This window comes from Micropterus salmoides, unplaced genomic scaffold (genome assembly GCF_014851395.1).
Source record: "Micropterus salmoides isolate LMB-PRFRI ecotype aquatic unplaced genomic scaffold, ASM1485139v1 Ms_hic_scaffold_13, whole genome shotgun sequence".
Taxonomy (NCBI): domain Eukaryota; kingdom Metazoa; phylum Chordata; class Actinopteri; order Centrarchiformes; family Centrarchidae; genus Micropterus; species Micropterus salmoides.
The window spans coordinates 22,617,808-22,630,589 of record NW_024040374.1 but is presented as its reverse complement, the minus strand read 5'-3'; the positions used below and the strand labels follow the sequence as shown (position 1 = coordinate 22,630,589).

Genomic DNA, 12,782 nt, shown 5'->3' with positions numbered 1-12,782 from the left:
GTTTGTGGCTGTGACCCTAAAGAGGCCTCACTGTATGAGATTACAACAAATAGAGCATGCATGCATATTTGTGGTGCAAAGAATCAGGTCATGTGCTGCAGATCTGCAGCTTGAGAATACTTGCACACTCTTTTCAGAAAGCTGCCAAACAAGCACAAGCAACATTCATCAAAATAAGAACATATAGGTTTGAATTATAAGTTCTGATCTCCTGAAGCTTTGGTTAGTCCTACCGCACTTTATGAGATTGCATCAGAAGTCCTTTCAAAGAAATGTGCTGTTGGTTTGAAAGGGAACTTTCTCAAATTCTTTCTTTCTTTCTTTTTTTCTTTCTTTCTTCGTTCTGTAACACATACACATGATTCAATCAATACTACAACCTAGTATATTGTTGAAGATATTAATCATTTTCACTGTGCATGATCTGATAAATACGGTAGTTAGTAGTTATTTCTTTGCTTTTTTTATGGGTCAAAATCTGGCATTTGGAATGAAACAAGTCACAGCACTGGCCACGTTAAGATAGAGGGGAGTGATATGAGGCTTTGAGGCACTGAAACTATGTGAGTCAGGTAAAAGCTGCTCACTGACAGTATGTCGGGTCAATAAAGCTCCAAATAAATCCTCAATTCTACATCCTCCATCCAGTTTTCTTCATGTTTTCATTGCACAGTCTTAGTTAATATGAACAACACATATCTATCTTTATTTGAGGATAAACATAAACAGTTATAACCGTTAATAAAATATTTTATTTAAATCCCACGTCCACCCGAGAATGCTTTCTCATCTTATAGACTCTCTCCAGGCTCTATCAGTGTAGCCATTCCTTTCCAGCTGTGAAAATACTTGCTTAGTATGAATGCATAAATTCTTTTTTCATGCATGCTTAAAGGAAGTACGAATAAATGTGTGCTTATGCATAGACAAAAATGCCGTTGTATCTTACAATCTCTTCATTTTGAGAAAGGAAGTTTTGAATGCACCACAATCTTAGTAACCTCATGTAAACCGGACAAACTTTCAGCGAAGAGTAAATTACTGTTAACATCAAGATAACAATAAAAATAACAGTTTAACGTGGTCTATGTCACAGCCCTGATTTAATCCTGTGGGGAAATTACACACTATACACTAATTCCCCTTTTGTAGCATTGCCTTAATCATGTCTGTATCGTCAAATATTGAAAACTATCTAGTAGGTGGCTACAGTTTGTTAGTACTATGTCAGTTCTTTGATATTACAAAATATTAATTTGAATTAGTACAGTACAGTATATACACTATTAAAACAACAGAACTAGAAAGCACTTAGATCCCTTGTCTTATTTTTGTCTTATTTCTTCTGACAGTGGGGACGCTTTTCCATCACAGAGTCTGAGCCTATATCATGTATACTATATTTGTTGACACAGTCAGTATCAGCATGCATTGCTCTCGGGTAATAAACCTCTGTTAACATATATGATTTCTGCTAAATCCAAGGTCTGATCTATCATGACTGTTTTAGGAATGTCTCTGTCTGTTGACTTATTGTTGCCATTTTCCTTTCTTCTTAATAAACATGTAATTTGCACCATGATTGATGGTTTTTAATAGCTGTTATTACATTCCGTCTTTCCTTGTTGCTGTGTCCAGTGGTTAAACCAGCCAGTCCTCTCAGCCCCGTAGTCCCCATAAAAGTCACGGGCTAACCGTAAAGGTCCTGTTCTACCAAGCAAGTTCCTCTCTGCATCTCCTTCTGTAATTCCCATTACTGCCCTGGACTCCAGGAGCTCACGTCCCAAAAACCTGTCCACTCTTTTCCTTCTCATCTTCCCCCACCTTCTCTTTTTCCCCTTTCTTTAAAACATGAAAACTCTATTGTGCATCATTCAAAACAATTACAATAAAGTTTGTGACTAAGATATAAAGTGGACATACTTGAATCTAGACTGAAGAAGTAAGCTGCACACTTTTAGGCTTGACTTCAGCAGGTTATAGCCACCACTATTGTCTTTTCAGTCTTACTGATTTCTAAAATACAGTATTAGCCAACAATACAGGCAGCAGCCAGTACCTTATATTATTGTATTTTCCGTTATTTTTGCCAAACAGAAACAAATAGGTCTGAAGAACCCACAAGCTACAAACAGACTTTATAAATTGTGTTTGATTTATGTTACACATACACTTTTTCTAATAAAGAGTTTATTAAAGTGGCTCATTGCTTAAAAGAAACGGACAGACCAAAATATTATTTTACTCTAAGGCTAGTTTATAAAAATGCAATCTGTCTCCTACAGAATCCTAATGACTCCTTCATCTCTCTGGTTGCTCAGGGGTCACATTTCCCACCAACCTTCCTTTCACACTAATCCTATTTTCATGCCGTGTCTTATGCCGTTTTAACATCACAATGAGTTTTTTGCTGAGAAAGCAACAGCTTTTTTAACATGCCAACAGAGATCTTCAAGGCTGTGAGTGTTACCACAGAGGCATCGGTTGAGAAATGATGAACCACATATAAAAGATCACTACACTGATTTATGTTCAAGTTTTCAATTTGAAGTTAATTTGCTTAATCACTGACATAATTAAGAGTTTGCTTTTCATGACATGTAAATTTATGGAAATGGGAATCCAGGACAGAGAAAACAAAGAGTCTTTGTCTTTGTTTTGGTATTCATTCCTGGTCCTTGTTTGTATTATTGTGATTTGGTCTCCTGTGTGCTCTGTGTTCTGGTTTAGGTTCTGGTTCTTTGTAACTTGTGTGTGTGTTTCTGTCAGCTTGGTTATTCACTCTGTCCCATGTCTGCGTGTCTAGTGTTCTCTCTGTTTCCCCCTGCTGTCTCTCTGCCTGCCTGCTTGTCTCTCTGTCTCTGCCTCGTTAGCCCTGATCCCGCTCAGCTGTGTTGCTCCCGCCCCACTCGTTAGTCCCTGTGTACATGTATGCCTGCTTGTCTCTCCAGTCTTTGTCATGTCCTTGCGTCTAAAGTTGAGTGTTCCTGCCTGTTCCTTTGTCTTCCTTGTTCTGGATTATTCCCTGTGTTTTGGATCGCCTTGTGTTCTGGAGTACCTTTGTTGGACTTTGCCTCAAGCTCCTTGTAAACCTGTTTAAGTTATTTTTTGAATTAATAAACTTTTTTGAACTGCAACCTCCTCGCCTTGCCATTGTCTGCATTTGGGTCCTCGCCCCAGTCTGCACTCAGCGCCCCAATCCATGACAGTCTTAAGTAAAATCTTACCTACTGACCACAGTCTTCACCTGAAAAATACACTAACAGTTAGTATTTGTGTTATGGCTGTTGTTATTTACCATATTCATATGTTCATCAAAGCACAAATACAAAGTTACATTACATATTGTGTATCTAACACGCATACCATATTAACACATTGCCTACAAAACTCCACACGAATGTGGTTCAAAGCCACAACATTTGCATATGCAAACTACACCAACACTTCCTTCTCTCTCTGATAGAAGGAAACATTTAAAGACTGACATTGTCAGTGATGTGTGCCACTGCTTTTCAGTAGCTCAGCTGAACTGATCTCACCATGTTTATCCACTGTAAACTGGTAATACTGATACTCGTGCTGACTCTTGATGGCCAAGGTAAGTTTAATAGCGTATTTACAGTGGTATTTATACTTTTGCATTGTAGAATGTGCTTTTGACTACAGCACATGAGGCACTACATACAGTCCATGAGGATGGATCTGTTTATTTTAATCAATTTCTTTGGTCAGTTTGGGCACATATAGTGAGGACATCAATGGTCAGTTTAGTTTTGTGAGTTAATATATATAAATAATTTCTCTTTCTTTTTTCCCAGTTCATACAGGGGAAATCTATGGGGGTCATGAGGCTGTGCCACATAGCAGGCCATACATGGTGCTTTTGTTGCGGCACATGCCGGATGGTACTACAAAACACTGTGGTGGCTTCCTTCTGAATGAGGATTTTGTGATGACTGCAGCCCACTGCCAAACCGGGTCAGTTTAACACATTTTATATTTACCTACTGGGAATTCTGGGGCACCTGATTCTTTTCCCAACATCAACACTGATTTCAATTAAAAATGCACCAATAAATTATATCTATTTTATTTACACAATGCCCTCACTGAAAAACATAATTCTTAGATAACTTTCTTTGCATTTTATTTTGTCATTTCAGGTCCCACATTGTCCTACTGGGAGTTCACAATGCCCATAAGACTAGTGAAGGACAGAGTATTTCTGTTGAACAAACTTTTCCACGTAAAGACTTCAACAAAACTGATTACAAAAATGACATAATGCTTCTTAAGGTAAAAGAAAAAAAATGAAATTTTTAAATCCATGTACTTGTAAATCTGGTTTAGCTTTTTTTTTTTCACCTTTTCCAATTTTTGTTTCTCATTATGTTATTTGCATAGCTCTGTTGAATGCATTTGTGAAGAGGATGCCTGACATTGGAGAAATTTGAATTGATATTTCAGCTTTACGTTTGTATTTTTTAAAATCCCTTTCTGTTTCTCAAGCTGAGCTCCAAGGCAAAATTCAGCAAAAGTGTGAAACCCATTGCTCTCGCGGGCCAAGATGATGGCTCGCTCCCAAAATCCTGTATAGTCTCCGGCTGGGGATGTTATGACAGGAACGACAAACATATGTCACATGTACTCAGGGAGGTCAACGTAACACTCATTGACAATAAGAAGTGTCGTAAGGACAACTTTTACTGCTCTGAGGGAGATACCGGACCGGGTGAGGTATGTACATTTTTGTAACATAACATAAAAAATTGGTCAACCATAATAATTAATCAGCGTTGAAGAAATCACTGCGTACTGTGTATGTATTTCCAGGGAGACTCTGGTGGCCCATTGGTCTGTGAAGATGGGAAGGCATACGGGGTGGTGTCCTCCACCTTACATCCAAAGTCAGGTGGCCCGCCTATCCATTTTTTCGCAAAGATTCCTGACCAGAGAATCTGGATCGATTTGATCATGAAAAATGCATGGAAAAAGGTCAATTACATGTAAATATTGATTGGTCAAATCTCAACATTTGAATTTACAGTTTATTTGTATAGCACTGGGGAGCTGATAACTGAGACGCTAATATGACGACTAATTCCATAGCAATGAGACTGTCAGACCAAATTCTGGGCTTGCTTGCTTTGCACAGATTTAATGAAAATATTCTTTACTTTGTTGTTACCAAATGACACAAATGGAAATCTTTGTTAGGTGCTCTGAGCCCAGACTGAAAATATTTAAATGTGATTTGGTTCATTTGAGTGTTTTTTTTGCAGCAAAAAGTGTAGATTTAATACTGTTTAGATAGATATGTATTGATTAGATACAGATGTCATCCTGCTCTTAAATACGAAATTACATACATTACATATATTATTGCTTTGAGCATCTTCTTTTTGATTCAATCAAATAATCACAGGATCCTCGAAGTTTGTTTTGTACCATATTTTTAAACAATAAACTGTAACTCTCTCACCATGTTCTCAGTACCTCTGTTCACTCCTGTTTGTGGAGTTTGTTTAATTCCACAAAAAGACAACACTGCCTCCTTGTGAAAAAGAACAGGTTTACTATTCATTTCTTGGAGGCAGAGCTGAAGCTTTCCTCTCTAAACCTGATCAAGTCTCTGCCTGTTGTTTGAAAGACCCTGTAACTACATTTTTAGTCATATCTGAGCTTGATGCTCAGTGTAAACACTAACAGCAATTATAAATCACATTTTGTTTCTATTTTTTTAGATTGTGTAGGCATCAAATGGGCCCCCCTTGTGGACACCTTTTTTACCAGTCCAAATATAGACTAAATGTATTCTACATGAGAAAGATTTATGTTAAATGTCATTTCATATCTTAATAAATCCTCAAACAATCATGTCTAGAGCAACAAGACTGATGTTCTGCAACTGAAATGTCTTTAATAGCTTAGAACAACAATATGGGACAAAATGTCGCACTACATGAGTTGGGTGAACATAAACAACAACAGACATTTGTAAAGACGTTTTATTGAAAACATGCAAGCTAGAGTATACTTAAGCCATACAAACTTAATATCACAATATAATAACAATTGCACATTGTCAATAGTTGTGCTAAGAAAGATGTAAGGAGAGAATTAGTCTGCTGTTTTTATTATTATATGCTGTGTGTTAGTCATCTGTACCTGAAAAACTAAATCTCTGCTGTCAACACTGAGTGATGTCTAACAAGCCACACTAATGTCTCTGTCATACCAAGGAGAAATGGGGGAAATAAAATAGCATGAAACAAAAACAACTCAGACTATATAGAAATATTGTCGATACACTCCTCTACATGTATACGTTTTCACATGCTTTTTTGAAGCAATTCAACTTGACCTCAGGTTATACTTATTGCTTGTGTTAACCTGCTTATGTTCACCTGTAAGCTTAGACTTGTTAAAACAGACACCATGTCTTATTTATTATATTTGTCCTACCTTATTAACCTATTCTTTCATCTACAGTTTGATATTTCCTGTTTTATGTGCTGTACATTCTTGGTACATTTTAATCAAGGTAACGTGATTTAAGACGTTATCTGGTTCCAGAGGTAACAGTGAGGCACTTAGGTCTTTCAGTTAGATCATCTCTCTGTTTTTTTTATCTTTTACCAGCATATTTTAAATGATGACAGTTCATTGTGCTAATTATGAAGGTAAAGGGTATCAGCTTGCCTTTGGCAGGTGGTTCCCATTTTTTAACGTGACTGTATCAGTCCTGAATTATTAGCTGACACTTTTATCCAAAGCTACTTACAATCACTATACATGTCAGAGGCCGCACGCCTCTGGAGCAACTAGAGGTCAAGTGTCTTTCTCAGGGACACAATGGTGGATGGGTCACAGTGGAGGATTGAACATGGATCTCTCACACCAAAGGCATATGTCTTATCCATTGTGGCACCACCACCCATGTTGATAGAGAAAAAAAAACATTAGGATTATAAATAACTAATATACATTGTAATCAAGATGAGGAACACTCCTAACAAATGTTGAAGCCACTTTGCTTGCAGTTCTCATACTGACCACTAGATGCTGGCTTCATTTCTTTTACCTACTGCTCATTGGCGCTTTCTCACACTCAATCTTCCATTTAACATTGTGAACCTTTTTGCATGGTTTCATGTCTGGGAGTTTCAACCGACAAACTTCCAATTATCACAAACCAACAGACACACACTAAATCTAGGGCTTTCGTTGCCCCCTGGAGATCAGGAACCTCAGGGCAGTTGCCCTCCTTGTTCATTTGATAGTTCTGCCTTTATTTTTAGGGAGTATCTTACCCATTTTGTGACACACTTGTATATGTGCTGCATGTCAGTCCACTCAATTGTAAAGTGCTTTCTAGAGCTGGTTGATGCTCAGCAATATAACAAAATGTATTTGTTATTTTACTTAAATTGGGCAGCAGTATTTCTGGTCTTCCCCTTATTGTGACAGAAATAATGTTAATCACTTGCAAGTCCATACCTCACCAACAAACCTGCTTCATTTCCCAAATGCACCACCATCTAAATACACTATGAAAAATATATTATTTTTTCCATATTTGATCAGATTAAAGGTCACAGTGAATTATTTTTGTTCACATAAAAATGCTGGTGACACAGTGTGGAAGTACAGGTTTGCGTTTTACCACCCTGACAAAATGTGTCCAACACACCTCTTGTCTTATATATGTTCATAAATTTAGCTTCAGACCTGGTAATTATATTAACTTGTACTTGCTGGTGAGGGCAGAAGGTACCTGGTTGAAATGAGCTGTGGATTGCATGGGGAATCCTCCACTGAGTGTGAGCTGGGAGCATAAGAGTCCCAGAGCTCCACTGAATGAGGTGCTGAATGTTTCCAATGAAGGGCCAAATCTGAAACCCTTCAAATATGATCTGAAGGGCCGAAAGTCCAGTGATTTTCCAGTTCAATACTTTCATAAGAAACTTAAGGAAATGGGATCCAGTGATTCTGGCTCTTAAACATGTATCATAAAAAAACCCCCAAAGGTTGAGAAATAACCAACAGTGGATAGTCTGCTTCTTCGCAACTCAGGGGGAGGATGTGGTTAATGATACTAATCTGTACTTCTCTTAAATTAGAAACAAGATGAATCATGTTTGAGCAAAGTGAGGCCAACTTCAAAAATTCTTGTGTAGTCAGTATAGAGGGAGGAAGGCCCTAAACTCCTGCTCACCATCAGCCCCACCCTGATCCAGAGACTAGATGATTAAAAAAAGATTATAAACACAAGTTGGCTTTAAAACACGACATTTTAACAGGAAAATAATGCCACCAATAATAGGCTGGGTGTTTAGTATATTTGTATGCAACTTGTGGAATGGAGCCAGTTCCTGAAATATCAGAAGCCACAGCCGCTTTTCATCGCAAGCCTCTCACATCTACATCTACAGTCATCCTGAGGACATCAAAGAGGCCATTCCCACTTCGGCGAATTAAGCACTTTTAGTGGACAATGAGACAATGACACCTCACACAGACGTGCCCCCACACTAAGTCCTACTCCCTGGGTTCCTCGCCACAACACCTCCGGACATATTTGATCCCCATTCAGACCTACTCATCAGTTCATGCTCGATCACATTTCATCCAATACCTTGACACACAACCCTCATTCACCCCTCTGTTCGCAGCCCCAATTCATCCATCCATGCCTTACATGCCGATCCAATAAATTGATTTTCATACTTAAACGGTGTGGTCTTTGTTAGTGAAGAAAGTGAAGGGCATGGGATCCATTCTGGCCCCTGAATATATTGAATTAAAAATGAGATCTCAAAGAATATGAGGTTACCAAGGGGTAGTGAAGTGCTGTCTCACAACTCAGGCAGAGGAAAGGTATATAAGATATTACTTCCTGTAAATTCTGAAGATAAAGAATTATGAATAACTTAATAAACTTATTAAACTGAAATCAGATTATTCTGAAGATATTGCATATCAAGACATGTTGATTTAGCCTCAGTCTTTCGCATACATCATGCAGTAAAATGCATATGTATGATCCTACAGTAATTAAGTTTTTAAATAAATACGTAAACATTAAAAAGTCAGCTGAAGAGAGAGTTTACAATCAACTCACAAAGTGATTTCCATGCCAGCAGCCAGCATGATAATCCTTAATTATCATTGTTACTGAATGAACAACTTGGAAGATGGTCATATAGCCTATGTAAATTTTTAATGGTAATTAATAAATACTTGATTGCTTCCTTATGGTAGCTACTTGTAGGAAGAGGCTGAGGGAAGCACCCAACAAACAAACGCCCAGTCATTCTCACCTCACATAGCTTCCTGTTATTTTCCTGTTGGTGGATCTCTGAACCACATATATCTGACTGCATCTCTGTCTTTTTATGACACTGATGCATAACAGTCAACTTCAAACCATCTCATGCAACACATCAGTTTTCTCATGCAGTGAAAAATATGTATAACTGAACACCCCTGGACATTTCCACCATAAAGTGATGCAGAAAAGGTAGAAATTTTGCAGAACATTTCATCATAATGCAGGAAAAGAAGTGTTTGATGCTCAAACTGGCACTTAAAATGTGTCCCCTCTAGTGTTGAAGCAAAACCTACTCTCTTGCATTTCAACAACAAAATGACTTCATAAATTCACTAAAATGCAAGTAAACAGTCTCGGGAATGACACACACATTATCTGGGGGGTTATACCTGTTTAGGTTTAGTCTCCTGATTTAAGCTATGATGTATGAAGGTTGGCAAGCATGTTAATCAACCATACCTATTCATCACTGACCATGATTATTGCCTACTACTAAAATGCACCTACCTCAGCAATCTAATCTAAACTAAATTGAAAAGTTGGCAGCCCTGGTTATGTCTGCAGAAATGCTGTCTTGATGTCAACCATGTCAGCAGTTTCATGCAGCCTAGACCTTATCAAGATGCTTATCAGATCTAGAGTCAGTTTGAGTCCTGTTAATAAACATTAAGATAACATCTGCAATCTGCGAGTCAAATAAAACAGGTAGCTTGAAGGTTGCCTTCTCTCAGAGCAGTATGATGAGGTAAACAATCTGTCTTTATGCATTGCCTCAGTCATTCCTTGTAATTCTCTGTCACAGCGGGGCCATGTGAACTCTGAAAAAGCCACCACATTAAGCACCAAATGAAATGAATGACATCTTCACGGCTGTGTGTTACCACAGAGGCATCAGTATAAAGTATCCAGCACACATACACCATATCTACTTAATTACACATTTTTCTAATAATGTTAGACTTGTGCTATGACAAGGTTGGACCTTGATCTGGAGGTGGTCCCCCTCTTAAATATGCATATGCAAACTACAGAAACACTTCCTTTTCTCTCTGATATAAAGAAGCATTTAAAGATTGAATCTGTCAGTGATGTGTGCCACTCCTTTTCAGTAGCTCAGCTTGACTGATCTCATCATGTTTATCCACTGTAAACTGGTAGTATTGATACTCGTGCTGACTCTTGATGGCCAAGGTAAGCTGAGTTTTTGTGGCATTATATACTGTACTGTTTCACACAGGGTAACTACATTATATATAAACACACACACACTCATATGTATTTATATATGTATATGTATAGGGGTGCGTGTCTGTGTGTGTGTGTGTGTGTGTGTGTGTTTACATTATTTTTCTCCCTGCCAGTTCATACAGGGGAAATCTATGGGGGTCATGAGGCTGTGCCACATAGCAGGCCATACATGGTGCTTTTGGTGCGGCACATGGATGGTTCAAAAAGCTACTGCGGTGGCTTCCTTCTGAATGAGGATTTTGTGATGACTGCAGCCCACTGCAAAGCCAGGTCAGTTGAACATACTTTATGTTTACCCACTGGGAATTCTGGGGCCCCTGATAGAATTTCTCATCCCAAACACAGCTTCATGAATTGTGACATAAATTCGATAATTAATATTTTGATTTGGTAATTTCAGGTCCTACACAGCCTTACTGGGACTTCACAATTTTCGTGAGAGTAATAATATACAGAATATATCTGTGGAGCAAACATTTCCACATAAACACTTCAATGCAACGGATTTCAAAAATGACATCATGCTCCTTAAGGTATAAGAAAAAAAGTAACAGTATTTTTGTTTCTCCTTATGTTATTTTGCAAATGCTCTGTTGAATGCATATATTTATGTGTATATATATCTTTCTGTTCTTGAAGTTGAACTCCAAGGCAAATTTCAGCAAAAGTGTGAGACCCATTGTTCTCGCAGGCCAAGATGATGGCTCTCTCCCAAAATCATGTCTAATCTCAGGCTGGGGAAGATCTGACAGGAACAACAAACATATGTCCCTCGTACTTATGGAAGCCAATGTAACACTCATTGACAGAGAACAGTGTGCTAAGGAACACTCATACTGTACTGAAGGAGAGACCGGACCGGGTGAGGTATGTACATTTTTCCGACATAACATTGACAAACATATGTTGGTCAACCATAATAATTCATTCAGAAAGAAATCACTGTGTACTGTTTATGCATTTCCAGGGAGACTCTGGTGGCCCATTGGTCTGTGAAGATGGGAAGGCATATGGGGTGGTGTCCTCCACCCTCAAACCAACGTCAGGTGGCCCATTTATCCATTGTTTTGCTAGAATTCCTGACTACAGAAGCTGGATCGATTCGATCATGGAGCCTAATGCAAAGCTCTACTAGATCTATCACTTAGGCTACTTGATTAAATCACAATATATGAATTTACTGTTTGTGTATATGAATTCACTGTTTGTGTAACACTGGAGATTCAATCAAAATATGCTTTACTTCAATGTTTTCAAGTTGCACAAATGATATTTTCATTTGGTGTGTTGAATCAAAATATTGAAAAAAATAAGTGATCATGTGTCATTCAAGTGACAATGTTTGGCTGTTTGTTATGCATTTTGTTAATAATTAGATTAAAGATATAGATAGATTATTGCAAGCAAATTACAAATGTAAGCCAAGCACATGCAGTTTTTTTTTAAGGCTAGGCTTTAACAAGCCATTGGTGGCATGCAAATTAAGTACTGTTAGTTTGATTCGGCATGACATCCTGCTCTTAAATACAACAGTATATACATTACATAAGTTACTTCTTTGTGTGTCTTCTCTGCATCTTTTTAAACAATAAACTGTTGCTCTTTCACCATGTTCTCAGTACCTCTGAGTGTTAATTAACTCAACAAAAAGACAACACTGTCTCCTTGTGAAAAACGGGTATTGATGCAGCAAGAACAGGTTTTCTATTCACTTCTACTAGTCAGAGCTGAAGCTCTCCTCTCTTTAAGTTCTAAACCTAAACAATCTGACAGAGAGCTCAATGCTCAGGGTGGACACTAACAGCATTAGTCTTCATTTTCTAAATATACATTACATTTTGTTTCCATTTTAGAGATTGTTTAGGCAATAATTAAGGCCACTGTGCTTTATTACCACTCCAAATTTAGCTAGAGCATGCTTAAGAGTATGGGAATGGACTGACCCGGTACCGGGTACGTAATCGATTTTCGCTGTTATAGCTGTTTTCCGTCCAAAAACTGCGGTGCTTTGTGTCTACAGAGATCGTCTGGCGGGCCGCCATCTTGGTGAGGTCGGCTGCGGTTTTTAGTTTCGTTTGTGTCACGAGGTATGAGAGCCGAAGAAGAGTGTAATTTGGCGGAGGCGAACTTTATCGGTCTCTGCTGGCGAACCGTAGGAGCTACCGCCCACCCACAGCCCTGTAGGATGTTCTGTTCT

At 38.3% G+C, this 12,782-nt stretch overlaps 2 protein-coding genes across 2 annotated transcripts; both read left to right on the top strand.

Annotated features, from left to right (window-relative positions):
- Positions 1-3,452: 3,452 nt before the first annotated feature.
- Positions 3,453-5,487, top strand: LOC119900919 (granzyme E-like). Its single transcript, XM_038716243.1, has 5 exons — positions 3,453-3,601; positions 3,822-3,981; positions 4,167-4,299; positions 4,513-4,740; positions 4,837-5,487. Exons 1-5 carry the CDS (start codon positions 3,544-3,546, stop codon positions 5,011-5,013), a joined length of 756 nt encoding a protein of 251 aa, XP_038572171.1. The 5' UTR covers positions 3,453-3,543; the 3' UTR covers positions 5,014-5,487.
- A 4,885-nt stretch (positions 5,488-10,372) lies between these two features.
- On the top strand, positions 10,373-12,197 carry LOC119900920 (granzyme E-like). The gene is made up of 5 exons (XM_038716245.1): positions 10,373-10,528; positions 10,699-10,855; positions 10,986-11,118; positions 11,225-11,452; positions 11,553-12,197. Exons 1-5 carry the CDS (start codon positions 10,471-10,473, stop codon positions 11,718-11,720), a joined length of 744 nt encoding a protein of 247 aa, XP_038572173.1. The 5' UTR covers positions 10,373-10,470; the 3' UTR covers positions 11,721-12,197.
- The last annotated feature ends 585 nt before the right edge of the window (positions 12,198-12,782 follow it).

Excerpts from the sequence above, each read along its gene's own strand:
- LOC119900919 (XM_038716243.1), top strand. The coding sequence starts at position 3,544 with ATGTTTATCCACTGTAAACTGGTAATACTGATACTCGTGCTGACTCTT. Across the intron at positions 3,602-3,821 it reads GCTGACTCTTGATGGCCAAG|TTCATACAGGGGAAATCTAT; the intron begins GTAAGTTTAATA and ends CTTTTTTCCCAG. Across the intron at positions 4,300-4,512 it reads ATGACATAATGCTTCTTAAG|CTGAGCTCCAAGGCAAAATT; the intron begins GTAAAAGAAAAA and ends CTGTTTCTCAAG.
- LOC119900920 (XM_038716245.1), top strand. The coding sequence starts at position 10,471 with ATGTTTATCCACTGTAAACTGGTAGTATTGATACTCGTGCTGACTCTT. Across the intron at positions 10,529-10,698 it reads GCTGACTCTTGATGGCCAAG|TTCATACAGGGGAAATCTAT; the intron begins GTAAGCTGAGTT and ends TCTCCCTGCCAG. Across the intron at positions 11,119-11,224 it reads ATGACATCATGCTCCTTAAG|TTGAACTCCAAGGCAAATTT; the intron begins GTATAAGAAAAA and ends CTGTTCTTGAAG.